The following is a 22,539-nucleotide window of genomic DNA, read 5'->3' on the forward strand; positions in this document are numbered from 1 at the left end:
TTATCAGGCTTTCAAAGCTTCGTGACAATCATTTCATCCAGCCGAGTCGGAGTAGAAAGAAACTAAAAACAGGCAGGATTTTCATCACAGGACCATGATTACCCACCTCTGGGTTGGATTAAGGTTACGGTGAGGCAACTGGTCATTATGGCTAGTTTAGATATCACTAACTTTTTGTTAAATGAATGATTTTTTTTTTCTTTATACTTCGTACTTTATCAAGTAATCTTTCACTCTAGTAACTTGGTCCGATCCTTCTTAGTTACAGGCAGTAATGACTGTTTTACACAATAACGGAGGAAGAGTGTGTGAATGGCATATTTGACGGTTCTCAGTCCGACTGAAATGATCTCCGAGGAGGACGTTAAACCCACAGTCGTCGTTTCATCCATCTTTAGTCTGAGAGCTACGTACACAGAGGCTACTTTCACACCTCATTTCTTGTTTCTCCTAGCATGATAGATTCAATCACACGGCTGAGCCGTGCGCACACGTTTGTCCGGAACGCACAAAGGCGCACCCTATATGATCAAGTAAAGCTTCAGTCTGTAGATGGAGGAGCTGGATGAAAGCTGAGCAGGAAAAAAGAAAGAAAAAAAAAAAATATATATATATATATATATAGCCCGAAGACAAAAAACTACGGTCAAATGAAAAACAAAAAGTAGCATTGTTAAAGACATTTTCACGTGCAGCTACTCAGAAAGGAACCACTGACAGCACAATGCAATCAACTAAAATGTCAGGGAGAAGTGGCCCGTGAGAGGCGATTGGGCCTATAACTGCTCCAATCAGCAAATGGTGCTATGAGGCTGTCTACATCTGTCAGGGAAGAAGAAGAAGAAGAAAAAAAAAAAAAACGGCCGCACACGGGAAGAAATTGTGTGCTCTTGTGTGACAGGAACGAGACAGAGGCAGAGTGTTGATCTGTGAGTGTGTGTGAGAGAGGGTGATCTTTAACGGGGGTAGTGGAGAAGTTACTTGGCCTTTTCAGCTTCAATCACCGCCATTCAGAACGATGCTGTTATATAAGTGGCGGTGTTCTTCAAACGGAGGGACAGCGGGATATCATCTGGCCTTTACTTAAGATGACGGATAAATATACCTTGGAGATTTTTTTTGGGGCCTTCATCATTCACATCATATTACTGGTATTTCTGTGATTACCATTGTCGTGAGAAGAAGTGGATGGAAAAAAAAAATATGTAACGAGGGTAATTATGAGGGGAAGACGAAGAAGAAGAAGAAAGATCAGAGTGAAAATGAGACTGAAAGAAGGAAAGGCTAAGTAATAATGGAAGAACAACAGAGTGTCAGCGGTGGCCTGGAGAGGATGGAGTTCAAATCCTTTAAATCATTAAACCATCAGAGGGATCTGGTGTTAAACTTCTGCCAAGTCAAAGAGATGATCGAGGAGGGGAGCAGCCAAAAGGGGGGAAAAAATGCTTGTGAAAACATCAAGGAAGTACAGGAAAACTTTCATCACCTCTTATTAAAAAAAAAAAAAAAGTGTTTCACATTTCAGGTTAATAAGGATTTTCAGTCAGGAGAAATGATACGAGGAAGACTAGAAAGACAAAATGGGGCGGGGTGAAAAGGGGGCGGCAGCGAAGCCGGGGAGAGGAGGGGAGGAGAAGGAAGGGTAAATAGGGGACAGGAGCAACAAAAGACAATAACTTAAAGAGGGCCCGTCTTATCTTTCCTTATGTAGGTTAATTGACTGAGGAATTAAAGCAAAAAAAGATATAATTCAATTCAATGCATTGACGTGAACAATAAAAGAGCCCTTACCATATGAAATGATTCTTAACATACACACACAGACCACCGCCAGTGTGTCTTCCCACTATATTTCTAATTATCAGTTAATTGTTATTCCCTATCATTAGGAGGGTGGTTTTTTAATTGTAATGTAGCCAAGCAGAAAGCCTACCTATACATGTGGGGGACAATTAGCCACCTCCATTAACCCCTGGTTAATTACAACCTCCATTGCTGCTTCCCACAGCACTTTTCTCACTCCTTCTTACCCCTCATCTCTATCCCCAGGCCTTCATCCCCCATTTTTTTTATATTATCTGCCCTCGTTTCATTTATCTATGATCTCAATCATGCTTGATTGTTTGATTCAAAGTATCTGTTTTGAACTTCTGCGGATGTTCCTGAAACCGGGAAAGGAGGAAAATTTGGTGTTTTTCTAGGTTAAGAATCCCCTGTTTCTGCCCTCTGTGTCCTCCCATTCTCCATTAATATCGATGCCCTCGACTTATTTCAGGTCTTTTTAGAAGAGTTTCGGATGGGGATACCACAAGTTGCAGTAATATTCATCCATCTTCTGTCCCACTTCATCTAATTCAAAGCTGCAAGGACTGGAGGTGATCCCAGATCACCGCATCCAGCGGCAGGGTACACCGGTCCATCACGGAGCAAACACAGACACACTCAGCTTTTACCACTGCAGGCAATTTACAGCTACCTATTCACTTCCAACATGAGATTTCTGGACGGTGTGAGGAGACCCACGCACAGAGAACATGCAAACTTTACACTTTCTCAAAGCGAAGCAGGATGGACGACCACTACAAACCTGTTACTTTCATTAGCTACCTTCATAAGAAGTTTACTTTCAATAGAGAGCTCTTAGCAGAGGTATTGGCGATGTAAAAAAAAAAAAAAGAAAAAGAAAAGAAGAAGCAGCTCTGTGTACTTGAGTGCTTTACCTTTCATCGGAGCTGACATCGAGATGGCACTCTGCCTCATGTTTCCAGCACAACGCTGCTCAAAAAGAGGCACAGCGATAGCTGGGAAAATGGCTTCGGCCTGAAGTGAAAGTGTCAGCAGGCGTTTCTATTCCAGGCAAAGAGAGGTCTCCACATCGAATCGTCGCCGGACTAAAGGTGTCTAATGAAGGCTGCGCGCGTCGTTCGAAAACACTTCACGGATCGGCCGTCGTCAAAACACGAGAGCAGACGTGACCGCGCCGTCAGGAGATCGATGCATCAGGCTTTGTGCGCCAGGAAACACAAATATAATTCCACAAATACACAAACAAATTCCGATCAGAAAAAAACTTGGAAAAAGATGAACGAGTAACGCCTCAGAACAACTCAAGAAATCAAAAAAGATCAAATGACGGTAATGAAATAGGTGAAAGCATTGAGGAAGACAACCTGAATGCATGTCTGTCGACTGTCGAGACAAGATCTAAACCAGATTCGTTCCAAATTAAGTCAGATTCGAAATTATGTTTTACTGCATTCAGGAAGAACAGTGGCGTTGCGTGAAGCCTATGTCTTTCCTCTCGATTCCAAATTCTTACATGTCGGCAAATAAAAATATTTCACCTGCTTGAGAAATGTCAGAACTGTCTCATTTGCTTGTCTTCTGGTACTTCTCCTGATAGATATTGGTTCGCTTGGCGGGCTGACATTTTCAGCCAACTTGGTGACCTGAAATCTGGACCCCAGAGTAAAAAAATCCATCGCTCTTCTTCTTCTCTAAGACAGCAGGCTGGGACACGGATCTGAGAAATATCGCTGTTCTCAATCATCCAGCAAGTGACAACTCCGATGTCAACTTCCCATAACTTTAAAGATTTTCATAGATAGAACAATGTGTCTGAAAATCGACTCTCTCAAGAAGAATCTCGGTGAAACGTTGATGCAGATTTGTCATTTCTCATGCAGGATGGGGTCAATCTGAGCTCAGTATGCCGTCCCACAGCTGATAACCGAGGACCGATTTTCAGGAACATAAGCCAATCGGTGCGATGTGAGCTTGTTAGCGTTGGTAAAACAAAAAGCAGCTTTTCTAATTGAGAAGAGGTGCACTGTTTCACCATCTGAAAGTCTGCATTGGTGAGGCTTTTCTTTTTTTTTTAACTAATCATGGCATTGTGGAGCCTCATACATTATACATCCGCAGAATTTGGTCAATGGAACGCAATTATACAATGGGCTGCTATTCTGCATCCAAATCACCCATCTGCCATTCAACTCTCCCTTTCTCCGCTCTCCGCAGTCAATTGTCCTGAAGTAGAAGCTTAACAGTCGATGGTTGGAAATTTTAAGAAGAAATTCTGTTACTTGACAATACACTAAAAAACACAGACTGAAAACAAAAAAAAAAATTAAAAAACAGATTCAAATGATTAAAAAATGTGTCTCATTGGTTTGGAAACACACAAAGGGAGAACGAGGGGTCGAGAGAAAAAAAAGAGAGGGGATAACAATGTCCATTGTTCCATTAGGGAAGACAATAATGACTGATAAAATGAGGTTGCTAAAGAGGACACAATGGTCCTTAATTGACTCATTAGGGGAAGAAGAGAATGAACTAATGAGTGGAGAATGAGTTCTGGAGCTAAACTGCTTGGTAAGCAAACCAGAAAGGCATTTGGTTTATTAAATCTAGGCACAGCAATATTGTTTGTTCACAGATAGGAATTGTAGAAGAGACAATCGGGAGGAAGGCCGGACGGTGAAAGAGAAAAAGTTGGGGGAGCTTAAGTATTTTTGTTTCATTTATCACCGATTATTTTATTACCACTGATGGTACTTTTGAGCGAAAACTGAAGCATATCTGCATCTGTTTGTGCTGTACTCATCTTGTGTGAACATAACTCTGTTTACACAGCCACACTGTGGGGACTTAGATCCCAGTTGGGGGGGAAAAAAAAAAGAATCATTACATTTTACGACTTAACATCAGAGCTGGGCGAGTATTACTAATGGTGAGTCTCTCAGTCAGCGCTGTGTGTGTGATGGAAACATGACTGTGCGTGTCTTCTGTGCATACCTCCAGGTGTTCCAGGATGTACGGAGGGTTAGTCATCCCCAGCCGCAGCATGGCCCCTTCAGGAATCTCCTCCACTAGTCTCCATAATAAGGTGGGCAGATCCGTCCCGATGTCTCTACCGTAGGCCCCGGTGTCCTCGCTGGTCAGCCAGATCTCACACACTCCCTCTGGAAGAACACACACACACTTCTTTCAGAATGAGGACTCGGTGTAAGTGGATATGGTGGGTCTGCGTTGTCGCTCATAACCGTTTCAAGCTACTGAGCGTCACGTGGTTTGAAAAGACAAACACGACCTTGTGTTTCCTGAGCAGATCCCGGGTGGCTGTTCTTTACTGTGACTATCGCTCCTGTTGCTCTTCGGGGAATCTCACGTTTACATTTCATTAATTGGATGAATAATAACCTCAGTCACAGTAGGTAATAAATATGAAACCTATAGGCTCCAACCTGTGGGAAGTATTTACTTCACACCTCTGTTTTGGTGGCCATATTAACTGAATCTGAATTTGCCATGCTTTACCAATGAGACGTGAATCAAAGCCAGGAAGAAAAAAGGAAGTTTGGTTCAGTTGGAAGCCTGACTTCCCCGGCAGCAGCCCCTACACTGCTCCACTGTCCTGACTGCTGCATTCATCCAGCCTGTCTGAGTGCCAGCCTGCTCTGGACACTCGTTTCAGGATGTCCAATCAACAATCAACTCACCAATCAGCTGCACCTGATGAAGGTTTAAAAGCCTCCCTCAAACGCTCTTCTCCCCCTCTCAGGCGGGAGAAAAAATCTCTACACACCACACGAATGTAAAGCCGGGTTTGGTCCATTCCCTCTCTTCCTGTATGTTGTCCACAATGACACGTACTCACTCTACCACATTGTTTTCAAGTTTAAAAGTTTCCACCACACCGGCTTCTTTCCAGTGTGGTTTCTTTACCTTTACAGGTATCCAGTCGTCAGTACGACTGGCTCTGTAGCTCTGGCAGAATCAGAACCGGCCCCGTAAACATACGCTGCAGAAATGTGAAGGTCACACGCAGCAAGAGGAGATGATCTACTGGCTTCATGCTAAATTAGAGCAGCACTCAGAGCAGCGGCTTAATGAGCGGACTGTCATTTGGCTGTAGGTCTGGAAATGGTTGAGTGTCTGCTTAAGCTATGTGTTAAGACATATTATATCACGCAGGCACGCAGAAATGCATTTACACATTCATAGAGGCCATCGTACAAAACACACACACACACACACACACACACACACACACACACACACACACACACACACACACACACACACACACACAAATACCTGTCATCATCATCATTAGCGCAGAGATAGAAAGATGCATGTGGTCATTCGGGTAGCGAAGATGATGTTTGGCTAATTGGGTAAGAGTGTGTGTGGCTGTGTGTGTGTGTGTGTGTGTGTGCGCGTGCTTAAAGGTCCACATGGGTCGGATAGATTAAAAATGATGACAGTGTAATTGTCTAGATTGGGATGAAAGAGTTTCCAGAGTTCATCATCACTGACATTAAGATGCGCTAATGATCTCACCTTAAAAAAAAAAAAGAAAGAAAGAAAAGGAAAAAATCCTTTAGTAACATGGTGTAGAGGAATGAATCAGGATGGCTTATTTATTTACTTCAGAGTTCATGTCTTGTCTCATCGCAACAAATTTCAGTAATAAATAGTGTATGGTTTCATAATTGATTCATGTATTTTCAGTTAACAGCCAGATCCTGCTCAACGTCGTCTTCCTTTCCAGGAGAAAGTAGATACGCATCTCCTGCACGCCTCTCCAGATCTTAACTGCAGGATTTAGTGGTCAAGCTTCACACGCTGACGTTACCATCTGCTTCCACTAATTCAGAGTGTGAGAACATAAGGGCGAGTGTAAGTTTAACAGCATTAATACGGCTGCTGTGTCTGCGGCATTTTTCATAACCTACGGTGCCACTCTCCCCGCCGAGCCTTCCTCCGCCGAGCACACATCAGCATCGCTTTGAGCTTCACGGCTCCGTCCCAGAACAACACTGACCAGGCGGCGTGTTAATGAAAGGCCAGGACTGCAGTAAATGGTCATAAACAAACAACAAACTGGTTCCTTACAAAACAACATTCCTTTGATTCCACTCAAGACAGGCTGCCAGGAGAATCCACCTGTGTATTGTCTGCTCATAAATAGCTCTTGTGATTCCTGTGTTAATTTGCGCTTTGAGCCGGGTGACGCTTTCTGGGGGGTAAAAAAAAAACTCTTTTATACCCACTCAAGGCCAGAGCCATGCACAGATCTCCGGATAAACTCAATACACTGCCCAGTAATTTGCCCTTTTGGCTCGCTTTTCAGCTGCTTTTGCATGGCGTGCGCCAATGGCGTTGTTGTTGTTGGCCAGAAAATGCAGAGAAGGTAGCCATCAGGAAATGTCTGCTCACTCCTCCTTCTCTATCGGCTGCGATCTAAACAGCGCAGCTGCTTCCTCCGGGTTTGGCCTGAACGCAGCGCGGAGAGGGTTCATGGTGGTCCTGGGGTGAATCATGCCTCATTCTTGTCCAGATTACTTAAAAAAATAAGAACAAAAGAAAACAGGAAAGAAAAATCTTGCAAAAGATGTATGATTACATATATACTGTCCATGTTCAATAAAATATTGCGAAGATTGTTGTTATAACCATGTAATTAGTAATATCTGAGAATAAAATGCACTGAAAGCTAATAAAAACCTTATCAACGGAAGCACAGCAGCTTCTATAGTTCAGCCAGAAGAGGTTTTGATTACAGTTATCATCAACGATGAAAAGGATCCATGAGCCAATGAGTGAAGTTTGCTGCAGTCTAGAAGACTGACTGACTGAACGTTGATATATCGTGCAAAAAAAAAAAAATCCAAAGAGTAAACTTTCCACTTGGCTGTGACCTGCTCATGTTTTCACCGGGAACCTTTCACCTGAGCCCTTTTTTCCATGCAGGTTGATGTCAAAGCGCTCATAAACAAGGGAGGGGAGCAGAATACTTTTTCTTTTTTTTTCCGAAAAGCTATTAACATTCCCTTAATTTGAACAAAGCAGACAGGCCAGCAAACAAAGCCGCCATTGCTGAGTGTTACAGGCAGACGGGCAATAAAATAAGGAAACAGGTGGACGCATGTTGAAGTTCCATTTGTCTTTTTCCAAGCATAACAATAAGAAGGTGACTGATAAACGCCACACACGCATCAAACGGTCATCAGACCACGTCTGTGCCAAATACCTGTTTGTTGTGCAAATCACTATATTTTTAGGGGGGAATTTTTATTTGACACAATCATTTGAGGTAGTTTTAACTGTTAATCATGTATCAATAGTAATGCTATCTGCAGGAGAAGTTGTTGCACTGCCACACTTGCATATACAGTCTATGTGTGTGTGTCAGCTCCTTATGCATCATTATGCAGTTTACATGTACGATTTCCTCTGGTCCCGCGTCTCCACTCTGCCTCTGGACAAAAAGGAAGGGGCGGAGGGGATGAAGGAGATAAAGGATGACAGCTTTGAAGTGGTTACGCTCAGGTGTGGCGGAACCAGTAGATTCAGGTGATTGCGTCAGTGAAAGACGAATAGTCTGAAGGGTCAGAAGTGGGTCAGATGGTCAGCTTCACATCACACTTCCTCACATCTGTTTACGTCTAATGAGATTCCCTCAGTGCAGTCATGTAACGGAAGTCAGATGTACTCTTTGTTACCCATAATGCCCTAACCCAGCCTTGAACGTTTGAAATGTTTCACTTCTTTGAGTAACCAGAGGCCGATATGAGGTGCACTGGATGTTTGGCTTTTTTAAAAAAAAAAAAACATTCAAGGTTCAAACTCAAAATTAACACAAAGTCTCTGATGTCCGTTTGAAGTGATCCACTGATGAATCAAATTTTGGAAAAAACTATTTAGTAAAACTCAACTGAAGCACATTCATAAATCTTTGTGTTTACAATCCTGAGCTGCACATATATATGGATTGCGTATGTGAAACGCCACATAAGTGACCCTTTCCATCTGAACCATATAGATGTAAGCTCGGTATTCCTACTTATCTTAATCTGTTTGACATGATATACATTTTGATTGGCTGCCAGAGGCTACACTGCTTAACAGATTATAGATTAGATGCACATAAAGATGATCCTATTAAACTGTATTAAAAGCCTATTTTCCATAACACAAGTCAACACACGGTGACATATTCCACAGTTTGAAGAGTGTGTGAGATGCGGAGAGGAGAGGGACGTCAGTGAAGACGCGCCAAGGTTGATCTGAATTAACCGTCTGGTATTTCAAACTGCTTTGAAATGTCTGCGACATTCTTGCGATTTTCCTGATGTTGTAATTGATTAGTGATACTCCCGAGTGCTAACAATCCGGATATACGTCCTGATATAGCCTACCTTCAAATGCGAGCACACACACGCCCACTTGTGCATCACGCTAGCTTAACGTACACAACGTGTTCGGCTATGTGTTGCTTTGTGTCATGGAAAATATATACTTAATGGATCCTAATAGGATTATCCTCATGTGCACATAATCTGCAGTCAATTAGACATTACCAGTCAGGATGAGGAGAAAAGCCCCGCCGAAGTGTAGCTGCAGAACAACAAAACACCGAGATAAAACATTCACAGAAATCAGTGCGAGCATCTGTGAGTCCACCGCAAGTTGTGAACTCTTTAGCCTCCCGGCCCGACCGGGCTCCGCTCTCTGCTTATCGTAGTTCCCATGGAAACCCATAATTGCACCGTATATATAAGTATGCAAAAATGTGTATCCAGCGCCTGCGACGGGAGAGGAGGGTCAACACGGACAGCACACGGATCGATATGTTCCCTCTAAAGAACATCCAGTCTGTGGAAATCCACCCGGAGAAAAACTAAAAAAAAAAAAAAAAAAAAAAAACTGAGAAAGACGAAATGCATATAAATGATGTGTAATCAATGATGGCACCACATATATACAGTGGGTTTTAAAACTATCCCTATGCTTAAGTCAACATCTTGCTAGAAGAACATTTTTTTAAAGAGATCTAACCTATTTATTCCTTTTTTTTAAAGGTTCATAATATACTGTTCGCTTCACAGATGTAAACACAAACCTCTCTCCCATGCAAGACAGAGACATACATGCACACAGCTGCTCGGAGCTATCACTGCATTTGTTCAGCATGAACATGCATCAAACAACAAATTAAAAAAAAAATCTTGAAGGGATATAGAATTTTGCCTCATGTACAGATAGCATGTACTGTACTTAGCACACATTAAATCAATTTCAACCACAGCCGTCTTTAAGAAATGACTAATTCCTTCATCAGAGAGGAGGAAAAAAAAAAAAAAGCCCATGCAGGCACCTCATCTATATCCATGTAACACTTCTGTACAGTGCTACTGACTGGAAGGCCTGTCTGACCTTCAATCACATTAGTCCCTCCCCATCCTCCCCCTCCAACTCCCTCTGGCTGTCTGCCTCCACAGCAAACCTCCCCACCCACCACCACACTGTAAAAAATAAATACATTCCGGGGCAGATGTCAGCAACAGCAACTTGAGAAATGAAATGATAAATTTGGAAGGGAAGAGAATTGTGAAAAAGTGAACACTTGAGCTGAGAGGAGATGAGAATTGTTGGAAAGGAGAGGAGGCAGACATAAATATTGCATTGTATTTGAGGACGTGTTGCAATAGCTGTGGTTAATTTACCGACATGGCAGCGAATCATTTGGCACAGTCTGTATCACACCGACATTAGCCGAGCTGTATCTTTCCACATTTTACTGGAAACTAATTTAAACACCCAAACAGCACAAAAACTATACTGTGTAATTATTATTTTAATTGGTTTACACCCTCCTCGATCTCTGCTCCCAAATAATTTGAGCAAACATATGTAATATCACTTTACCACTTCCCATAATGCATTTGAATCTTATTTTCTACCGAAGCAACTTCTTTTTTTAGGCTTGCAATCAACAACTCTCACTGAAAGCCATAAACTTTACTAATACACACTTGCACACATGCAAGCAACATGATACACACACACAGACACGAGCTCTTCTTCAATCCTCACCGCACACATTTACACAACTCCTGCACGCGCAACACACACACAGAGTTTAATTGCAGTAATTAAGCAGCTTAATTTAGAGCAACAACTGTTGATGTGGTGCGTGGGTGTCTTGGCAGGTAGCATCATCATCACGGATTAACCCAACAGACACACTTCTGCATGCAAATATCCTTTCTCTGGCATGTTTACACTAAATACATGCATGTGTGCATGCACACACGCTGATGTGCGCAAGCTGCACGGAGCATGTGTGTGTGTGTGTGTGAGTGTGTGTGGGAATGCACATGTGTGGATGCTTTAATGAACAGCCTACACAATCCCTTAAACAACAACACATCCGCTTTAACCTACTTTCACATAGTTTGTGAACTACAGGCGTGACCCTCTGCGCTCGCCTGTGCATGAGACAGAATGTCTGAATACATCAAAGCTTTTGGGTTTGTGTGTGTGCGTGTGTGTGTGTGTGTGTATGTGCGTGCGTGCGTGCGATGTATGCCATAACATATATGGGTCAGACATATTGTATGGATATATCAAAAGTAATTGGCAAGAAGTCTCATTCTGCAGTGCGTGTGAGTGTAACTGTGCATGTGCAACGTATATGCGTGCAAGTGTGTGTATATGAATATATAGGGTGTATTGGGGGAAAGTTGTATCCCCTCTTTCATCTTGTGTGTGTATGTGTGAGTGTGTGCGAGTGTGTGTGTCTTCTATCAAAGAGAAAGCATCTTGTGAAGCTTCCAGAGGAGACAGACTGCTGCATATAAGTGGAATCATTGGGGACTACATTCAGACCTTCAGCTGCCTATAGTGGGAAAACACCAGTGATATTTCAACCCAACTTATGAACAAGGAGAGATGGAAGAGGAGCTGATAACTGAGCGTTTAACAAGCCGTGAATACAACAAGGATGCTATGGAACTTGCTTTATTTCCAACTGCTGATCACAAACCACGTTAATGTAATGAAACACAGAGAAAAAAGGACCATGCTTTCAGACACGATCCATCGATGATCCAACAAACAAAACTCATCTGAGTTTCAAGGACGGCAGAGTGACTTTCAAGAGAATTACAGCTGCAAAAACTCTTCAATGCAGGACCTTTTTTTTGTTTTAAATCAAAACATACAATATACCACATGGAAAATGAGCTGTTTCCAGGTGTATCAGCTCATGACTGAAATGTGAAATGGAGCCAAGAACTTTATTTATGCCAGGAGTGTCAAACATGGTTCCTGTAGGACCGACCTGGTCTGCAAGGGGCTTCAATCCGGCCCACCAAACCAACAAGAAAATTGTAAAAAAAAAAATTCAAGGAAACATTGATTATCTGTTAAACAAGTTTCTCTGGAATCACACAAAACAACTCAGACCTGCAGATCATTGTGAGCCTCAATGTAATGTTGTCTGGGAGAAAATCCATAATGGAGCCAGTTGCTTTTTGGGACATTCCACTGTATTTTGTACCGGAATGAATCATTATTGGTGGCTTTATGTTGACATTGTAGTATTTTTTAGTCATAATAGTTTGGTTTTATGACAATATTGACATTTTCACCATATATACTAACAAACACTACAAAAAGAAACTTTAAAGTGTAAATGAACCGGTCAAGATGAAATTGGGATGTATGTGATCCCCAAACTAAACTGTCTTTGACACCCCACCTGCATGTAAACCATCCGAGCTTCCTCTTGCATTCAGTTTAGTATTTTTTTTCTTTGTGTTTCGCTTGTGCTATTACTCCAGAACACGACTCCAGCTTTGCAGAAGTGAAACTAAACGGACTCCCTGTGTCACATTCAGGTTAATGATACAGACTGCGAGACAAAGAAAAAGAAAAAAAAAAAAGAACAGCCCTAGTGTTGATGTCTAAAGTGACATCTGCTTTCAGATCCGTGGGAAAGACATCAGAAAATCACATCAGAAACTGTGACTGACGGCACGTGATGGCAGTGAAGCTTGCACATCAGTGCTATTTAGAAGGAAGAGCAACTCTTCCTCCGGTTTCTCAGTCTGTCAGTGTGGGATGTGATCAGACTGTCAGTAAGAATACTGCATCGGCATTTACACAGAGGGGGTATTACAGCGGGGTTGCAGGGCATAAATCTCTCATTACAGATGCTGTCAGCTTCAAGTGCTCGGCATTGTTCCTTGATAAATTATTTAAAAGTTTAACTTGTAATTGCAGCTCTCACCTGCTAATGTACTGACGCTGCAAATCTTTTAACGCGTCGATGAGAGGGAGAAAAGAAAAAGTTGAAATGACGCGTTTTTTAGCAAACTTTATTTCGAAGCGCAGATTATCGGAACTGTCTCGAGATCTGACCCAATGTCATTCAATCAAGATAATGAACTTGTACTGTAAGCTATTAAAAGCACACGAGTTGAAGCTGAGGGGAGGGCGAACGGCTGGATTAGAGGACAGGGAGCCGCAGACACACAGAGTGCAGGGAGGGGGGAGTCAAAGGAGGCTATAGGGGCAGATCTCATTTCTGTATGCTTCAGAGACCCCAGAAACTGCACAGTGCTAAGGGCATCACACTCACACACACACACACACACACACACACACACACACACACACACACACACACACACACACACACAGACGCCCATACGCGCACACACACACTCACGTCTCAACACTGAGATTACATATGGAAATGAGTTCCTATTAAAAAGTCATCGAGGTGGTAATGGTTAATATCATCTGTCAAGAAGTCAAGGCAGTGGACACACGTGCACACACGTGCGCACACACACATCCAGTGCTACAGTTGTGTTATTAATCAGACATAATAAGGTTTAACTCCTTTCAATTCAAGGCCGTTGACCTAATTTCTCTGTGTGCTATTTATGTGTGTGTGTGTGTGTGTGTGTGTGTGTGTGTGCGCGTGTGTGTGAGAGCTTCTGCAGGCACTAATTTGATAAATAATAATACGTCTGGTCAGTATTTATGCTAATATATTCATGACCCACCAGCAGGCATCATGTTTGTGTTTGTTAATTCACTTAGCCCGTGTGTGTGTGTGCGTGTGTGTGTGTGTACGGCCGTGTGTGAGTGAAAGCGTGTGTGCCTATGGAATTAGCAACTGTAGGAAGTCCAGACGAACTCTGCACCCTGCCTGTGTCTGTGTGAGTGTTAATTAAGTTAGTGACTTCCTACATTAATATATTGGGTGTGTTTGTAAAAGTAAATGGTATGATGCACGTGTGCGCAGTAACCTCGAAGTGCGCGGCACAGCATTATCATATGAGGTAAATATTAGCATTTTTATGTAAACATATGGGACATTTGCCACGTTAAAGCTTCTGAATAATCGCTGCGGCTTGTTTACGAAGGTAGAAAGCTGAGGAGCAGGTAGGCCGTGTGCAGAGCCGCCGATCCCAGTCTGCCCTTTGTCACTTATATGTGACCTCCTTTATTTGAGCTCCGTAATTCTTCCAAACGCCGCACGGCAACTCAAATGCTCAGGCGGCTTTACACCCGTCTAACCATCATTTCACGATTAACACTCTGTTTGCAAGGCAATGTTTGGAAGCGCAAACTAAAAACTTTTGTTTCGGTGGCCGTTTACGTGACAACGGTGCTTCAACCACTGAAACCACTTCAAAACTTTTAGAAAACGCTCTGACTCCATCTCCATGGAAACAAGTGAAAACGTACATTAGTTATGTACTCATACAAATGCTTGTTTGCTCACCATTATTAAAGTTCATAGAGTATGGCTAATTTTACTGAACTGATGAGCAGAGAGAGCCCAAATAGGTTCAGTTTCAAAAACACACTTTTCTAAAATATGATGCTTTCAGGACATTTGTGAAAATGCCTTCCCAGGAAAAAGGGTAAAACTGGAGTAGATTTCCACCATCTGTACAGAGATGGGGTCTTTCAGAGTCATGTGCTCTGGACATGCTTGGCACAGACTGGAAACAGCCTTTGAGGAGGAGAACTTCGCACCAGCTGTGAAGCGCCGTGGCTGAAATGTCATGGTTTTGTGTTGCTCTGCAGCCTCGGGGACTGGACAGCTTGCAGTCATTGATTCAGCAATGAATTCTGCAACATATTAAAGAGCGCCCGAAGATAATGTTTTCACTCTCAGCCATCTGCCCTCGAGTTGTACCAGACATGAACCTTTCAACGGGATGTTAAAATCCTGAGTACATTTGCAAAATCAAACCAGAAATAGTTCCGAAAAAAGAATGGAGGGGGTTATGGAGAGGCCTATTTCCGGGCAAGGATTTAAGTGTGGTTGTGGGGAGATTTGAAATGTGGACTACAAGCAAGTAAAGCCTCAAACATTTTCTTTCTAAGGCTTTCAGCATGCAGAGAAGTCAAAAGTTTTAGCGAGTTCATGTCAAAGCCTTGCAGACAGTTATGTAAAAATGCAGAGGACAAACTTCTTTCTAGCCTCTTAGGCCGAGTCTGCTTTGCAACAAAATATTACATCCACTGATACACCTGAATACTTCCTTCTTCTTTTCAAATACTTGCAAGTTCAATCGCAAAAACGGCTTCATAGGAATCCTGAACTGAGAAAGCAGCGGCCTTGACACTTGTTGGTTTTTCTGAGCTACAAACTCACACATACAGAGTATCTCACAACGTGAGAAATGTTTGCCATTCTTGCATAATAAAGGCACACTGCATTCTTCTCTCACAGATCTCCTTCATGGTCAGCTCGACCTGGAACGGCTCGGAAGTCTACGGTTTAACATCAGAGCTCGTGTTACATTTTAATGTCATCTGTCATTATGGTGGATTCTTTTTTATTTGGGTTATCAAAATAGTGCTGCCAACAGTTAGCTATGAACAATTAAGTGGACAAAATCTACAACTAAATCAAATCAAGATCAACTGCCATTAGATTTTGCATCTGGTGGCAGTTTTTAACGTTCTGAGTGATGAAGCCATGTTCAGCGGGAAACGACGCAGACAAGAATAAGCAGGCACCACTTCTTCCTCGATCTTAAATCCAGGGGAAAGTCCCTCCTGTGGATGAGATCAACAGTTGGCAAGACTTTTAAAGCGGGGTGTCCCGATGGGGGAAACACTCATTTCACCCAGAAGAGAATCCTGCAGCGTTCGCTCCCTCTGAACAAGCGGTGCAGCTGCCTCCCTCTGTGACCCGTGTTAGTCACCAACACGCTCCAGCGCCTTCAGTTTGTAGTTCAATGCAGTCAGCGTGTGGATCGAAACCACCTTTAGTGGGCTTTTCTTTTTTTTTTTTAAACCTAAATACCTTTCAAATTCCATTGTTCTTAAACACAAACCCTCAGTGATTGGAAATATTCTGGGGAGTACTAATGACTATTTATGAAGAAAAAGCAGGTATTTTCAGTGATTATAAATGTGCATCAATTCTTGTTCCGTGTATAAAAAAAGGGAGTATTTCTACTTTTGAAACACACTTTAAAGAGTATCTCAGTCGCGGTTCCTCTCACAGTTATTCATCGTTCATTTTGCGAATCAGCTAGTTGAGGAAAAACTACCCGATCAACAGGCAACACCGATGATGGAATACAGCTGGATGTTATTGGGTCTGCCCGGGCAACGATCTGAACATCTGCTTAGAGTGGGAGTCAGCCGAGGAAAGACATTCAGCTGGGCCATAAAACTGTCAATTCACATTTGCAACACAGTTTTTCACATGAATTTGATTTTACATTTAGAAAAGACAGAAAAAAATGTGTCTCTTCACTGCCTGATTGTGGATGTTGGAAATGGAGCCAGCTCAGCTGTTTCCCACATGGAGGAGGAGAACGCTGAAACGTCCAAAACATCTGATGATATATTCTGAGTGACTCTTTTCTAAAAGGCTCACTGTATGCTTTGCCACTGGTGGGTCAAGCAATGTTTACACAAAAAGGTTTTCATGAGAAAATGGAAAACTTCCGTAGTGTTTCGGGTGTCTGTTTACACCACTGAAAACGGCTCCTCATGTAGGACTTTTTGAAAATCCTCCGTCTCTGTGAAAATGGCAGAAAACGACACTTTTCTGAAACGCTGCAACTGCGTAATAATGCAGGACTAGATAGACAATAACAACAATGGTGGCCTGTAGAGTGGCACAACCCCCAGACCTGTTTCCTGGGACTTTAGGTAATTTCATAGTTGAGAGTCAAACATAACAGCAATCCAACGTTGTCGTCCGTCCATACAAATGTTTATATTGTCTATGTTCTGTTTTGTGCAACATATAAGTTTATACACTCAAATGTTGTGTTGTCCCAACAACATATAGAAAGAAAGAAAGAAAAAAAAACAATAAACCACAATGAAACTGTATTACTCCAATAAATTAAAAGCATTTTTAAAATATAAAATCCAAAACTGTCCAAGCAGGTAAATTATATTTTTGAAAGTGAACTTGTTCCAGTTCTCACCTTGACAGACAGAAAACTCCTGAAAACTAAAAGAGGGAGAGCAAACTACTGAGCACACATGTAATCACACAGAGCTCAGGAGACAAGGCAAAGGGGCTTTAGAGGAAAGTTGTGGCCTCAATACACACACACTCACACACACGCACGGACACACGCGCAGTGGGGGTCGGAGTGAATCAGGCGCAGGGTTTTCTGCAAAGTGACAGATGTGGCGACAGGCTGTTCAGTCAGGCAGAAACACTCAACGATTTCTTTAGCTGAAGACCTGGAGTGACAGTGAGTGTGGCTGGAGAGAAACGTGTCAGGACAGTCCACACACACACACACACACACACACACACACACACACACACACACACACACACACACACACACACACCACACACACACACACACACACACACACACACACACACACACACACACACACACACACACACACACACACACACAGCCGCACACAGCTAAAAATGACAGAAAGTTTGTTAACAGTCACAGATGACATATGCAAACTGAATTCCTGATCATATAAGCAATATCGCAATATCAATGAACCATCAGCACAATCAGCAGGAAGAAACAGAAGAGACAAAAGCTTCATTGCCTGATCAGGAAAAAAAAATAAAAAAGTGTTGGATGTCAAAATCTGTCCCAATAATCAATGATATGAAAATGTTGTGACAGCATTACAAAAGCTGAGAGCAAAGCTGCAGCATGAGGCTGACAGAAATAGGAAGGTAGACGGAAACATGCTCAGACATGTCCGAACATGTACAGGGATGAAGCCCACTGTGGACGCCTGCACTGGTGTGTCTGCAACCCGTAGAAAAACACACAAGTCTCCTCACTTCCTCGCCAATGGAAATTGTTCCCACTTTTTTTTTTTTTTTTAAGCACACTGTGGTTGTGCCTCCTCCCTATGATCAAAACATTTAGAACACTGCAGACAGCATAAAAAAAAAAACAACCTTATGTTTCCAACTTCTGCCATTATCATTGTTCTTGTTGAAGTTTCACTGATTTCCTCCCTCTTCTGATGTTTCACTTTCCAGGATTCTCTTTTATTCGTCTTACTTTTATCTTTCTATCATCTTCTACGGCAATTTACTTTCTCTGTTCAGCCTTCTGATTTTTCACTATTTATCTGCTTTGCCCAATCAGCCAAGTGTCAGTCTGTTGAAGCAAAGCCACACAAAAAGATCTTCTAAGCTTTTATAACACTTAACGTTAAATTGTGATGAAAAAAATACCTGAAATATATGCGGCCCAAAGCCATGGTACACCTTGTAAAGGAGACCAATTTCTTGCAGGATTATCAAAACATGAACACCTGAGGGGTATTTAGAGACGTCTATTCACCTAAGAAGCATGTCTTTGGATTGCAGGAAGAAGCCGGTGTTCCTCAGGACAAGCCTGCACAGGCAGAGGGAGTTCATGCAAACATCTCACAGACAAACCGAAGTAAACAATTAACGCTTTCACCATTTTAAAATCTTTATACTTATAGTAAGCTGAATATGTTTCAAGCTGTTTTTTAGGAACCATCCAAGCTGCAGGAATGTGACCATTTATGGCGCCATCGTTGAGAAAGTGAGAAAACCTCATGTTCTACCACAATGTTGCAAAACAGCAACTCAATTCTGGGAAAAGCCTGACAGAACTGCTTGTTTGAGAATATTTTCATCAGCAGATTAGTGTTTGAGTACTGTAATAAACTCACAGGATGAGAGATGAAGTTTAAAGTGACGCTGCTTGATGTCCTCCCTTCAGACGCTTATTAGTCAGACTTAAGCAGACAAATTGACGCCTCTTCGAATGTCCATGCATATATTGTGCTGTGGCTTGAACGCAAGTTCATTACTGCAGTCCCTAGATGACTATGACTTTTTCTTTTTTTTCATGTCATAATAGAGGGCACATTAAAACACACAGTTTGTTTTTTAGTCTGACTCTTTTGCACTGACATTGCAGTAATGTGATCAAGACGTACTTTTTATAAGGAGATATTTACATTGTTTTCACTAAATGCTAAATAACTTTGCATGTATGTTTTTTTTTTTTTTTTTTTTTGTTGAAAAGCTGAAGTGACTGAAGCGAATTATTTTTAAACCCCATTCGGGTAAAACGAAGGTTGTTTATGAAAGGGCAATGCCATGCACGACCTGGAGCGCAGAGACAGAGTTTAAAAGGGTTGGAGGGAACCTTTACTAGAGGACATGGACGCTAGTTTCCAGCATTTGCGAGCAATTTCTCTGAGGAAGTGTTTGTGCCCGTGTGTGTGTCTGTCTGTGTGTGTGTTTGTGTATGTTTGTGCGTGTGCATCAGCTGTCTCCCCCGTAGCCCCGCCATGTCACCCAACACCAGGGGCTCGTGGCTTCGGCCACGGGTGGTCCACTATGTGAGAAGTGCTTCCTGCAGGGGGTGTGAAGAGACCCCCTGATGGTATCAAAATATATACCACAGAGGGACAAACATGCACACAGAGCCTCGTGCACAGTTGCACACACAAACATTACGCAGGGATGCAACTCGTGCTCGCAGGACGAGGGTTTACTTTGCAGGAAACCGAACGCATTCAGAATATTTCTTTCTTGTAGCCACACTTCTGTTTATTTCTCATTTAAATGGTGCCACAGAGAACTTTCTGGCCCTTATTCGGTGTTTTTGGTGGAAAAATTAACCATGAAAAAGCATGCTGGCATGTTGGGACTTGACGTTAAACAAAGCGGGAGTTCCAGTAGCGTGTGGCCGAACCACACAGCCACAGCAGCCTGGTGCCTCCTCCACACAGTGGTCACAGCGTCCCAGCCTACGACCAGCCTTCGTCAACATGGTTGTGTTGTTTACTCTGGCATAAACGGCACGTCAGAGCTGCTTCGTGAGTAGTCGGCGGAGTTCAGGTCAGGATTGCTCAGAGAAGTGTATTAGAAGCGCAAGACAATGGCGCTTTCCGATTACACAGCTTTAGCAGCACTCAAACTCAACTCAGTTTTCCATTACAATCTTGTTCCACCTCAGCGTGGGTGGAGTCGTCATGGAGGCATGGACAGTATACCTGCTGCTCAGTCTGTGGCTCTTTGCTCGACGCAAGGCAAACAAAGAAAGCCAGCGACGGCTGCTGGGTGGCGAGACGATACACTCTGGACAAGTACAGGTGAGTCTGGGAAGCCGTGCAGCAGAACCAAGCTGAAGGGGAGAGGAGACGAACGAGACAACGTCTGATGGTAAGCTAATGGCAGCTAATGCTAGTTTGCTACTGCCATGGTATATTAAGGTTATATTCTTTATACAATGTTACACTGGCATGAAAAAACAGGACAGTGATAGGACTTTCCCTCAAATCGTCCAGCCTTAAGTTAGCATGTCAGACCTCGACTTGGCACTTTTGGTTATTTTAGTAAAGAAACTTCACCAAACACATGCTACACACGTCAACATCCCTGAACTAAAATCCCCAACAGCTTCAGACATCTCCTCCATCTCAGTTTTGAAACTATTCTCTTACTCTTGCTTGACTCGTCCCATAGGGCAGAATCAGTAATTAGGTACCAGTAATAAGTGAACGATCGCATAAATATTTGTTTTTACATTTGTGCCTGAAGCCCTTAAAGTGGCACAGAGTAGCTGCAGTGAAACAACTAAAATCCTGCTTAATGAATTATTTCTGCATATCATGAGACAACCTCATCATACTATGGATCATTTAAAATTAATTTACAAATGAAGAATAAATAACTGTGGATGCAAATAACTCCAGGGCTAACGGTTTTCACTGCTGGCTTTCCTCCCCGTTCGTAGGACTAAATGGGAAATAAATGAGTTGCTGATGATATGTGCCTTGTGGAATGAACTGGGGCTTAGCCTTTTCATAAGCGGTGTTATTATTTATCCATCTGAATGCAGATAAGAGAGTAGTGGCTCAACATCAGGCAGTAAAACGAAATGAGAGGAGGAGATAGGAGTTATCCTCAGACAGCGAGGCAGGAGGAGAGTGATCCTGTGAGAAAACGCCAGCATGAAGACCAAACGCGGCCCGATAAAGACAAAATGTGATGAAGTGAATGAGATAAACACACAAGAAGAAAAAAAAAATCAATGAATCAGAGGGAAATGAACCAAAATTTACTGGTCAGAAAATGACAGGCGATCAAAGAGGTATGAATAACTGTGTGAAAAGAAGAAATGAAGTCAAATTAAAAAAAAAAAGTGACTAACAACCCCAAAATACACAAAAAGAAAATCATTTTCACTCCCAGTTTGAAATCTTGTTCAAGTTGATCATTCCAATTTTCAAAACCTGAATGAAAAAAAAAAAGATCTTAACACATTTTGAAGAATAATAAAGAAATATTGGAAGTGCGGGAGCAGTTCCCCAGCTCTGCTCAGTCTGGCTGTCAGCCTTTCATTAGGCTCCTTCTTTTGATTTCTCTTTCTCTTACAGGTAATGAGTTGTGTTGATCACAACATTGATGTGAAGTTCAAGTTAATTACACGTAGTCTAACCAATTAATTGTGATGTGTGCGCTAAGTGGGCATACATGAGGTGTGTGTGTGTGTGTGTGTGTGTGTGTGTGTGTGTGTGGTGGAAGATGGGAGGCCAGCAGCTTGGGGAAACCGAGCACACAGAAGAATATATGAGTTCACCTTTAGCTGACATCTTAAGAATAATATAGCGATCACATTTAAATGAATTGTCTTTACACCTGTTGGTGATTCGCGGTTAGTTAATAGAGCGTCTGTTGGACTGGGAAATGGGAAAATAGGTGAAAATAGATGGAAAATGTGTAAATTAAGATGGTACTCTGCAAAGCTGATTTCCGAAATCCCTGAAAATGTGGCACAAAATTAATGATGTACAAGCCAACAATGAGCTCAGGGGAAAACTGGATGCCTCACAATCAATAAACAATTAATTATGAATTCTTATATCACAGTGACATGAGCTGCAGAAACCTTTAACGGTGCAACAGATTATCAATTATGGACGATTTTAGCACTTACCAGCTCGGTTTTAAACCAAACTGTACTGAATGACTTCTGCTGCAGAGCTCCTGTCTGGAAAAAGTAAACACACTGGTCATTATGAAGTCTGGTTAGCTTGTTTTCAGACAAGCAGGTCCTCTCCACCTGCATCAGTGCAAATAAAACACATTAAATGTAAGGCAGGTGTGCTTGTTGCCCTGACAGACACCCTCTAGAAGTAATTATAACCTGCTCCTATACGCCTCTTACTACCCATCTGCTTTTTGTTGTCTTCCTTTCA

The 22,539-nt window shown here is 42.3% G+C and overlaps 1 protein-coding gene across 1 annotated transcript in view; it reads right to left on the minus strand.

The window, feature by feature from the left end:
• Positions 1-22,539, minus strand: part of cdkal1 (CDK5 regulatory subunit associated protein 1-like 1) — a 232,327-nt gene that overhangs the window by 92,536 nt on the left and 117,252 nt on the right. The window contains exon 9 of the mRNA XM_030102247.1: positions 4,798-4,964. Coding sequence (XP_029958107.1) covers positions 4,798-4,964 — 167 coding nt within the window. The remainder of the gene's footprint in view (positions 1-4,797; positions 4,965-22,539) is intronic.

The sequence above is a fragment of the Salarias fasciatus genome, chromosome 11 (assembly GCF_902148845.1).
Source record: "Salarias fasciatus chromosome 11, fSalaFa1.1, whole genome shotgun sequence".
In the NCBI taxonomy this organism is placed as follows: domain Eukaryota; kingdom Metazoa; phylum Chordata; class Actinopteri; order Blenniiformes; family Blenniidae; genus Salarias; species Salarias fasciatus.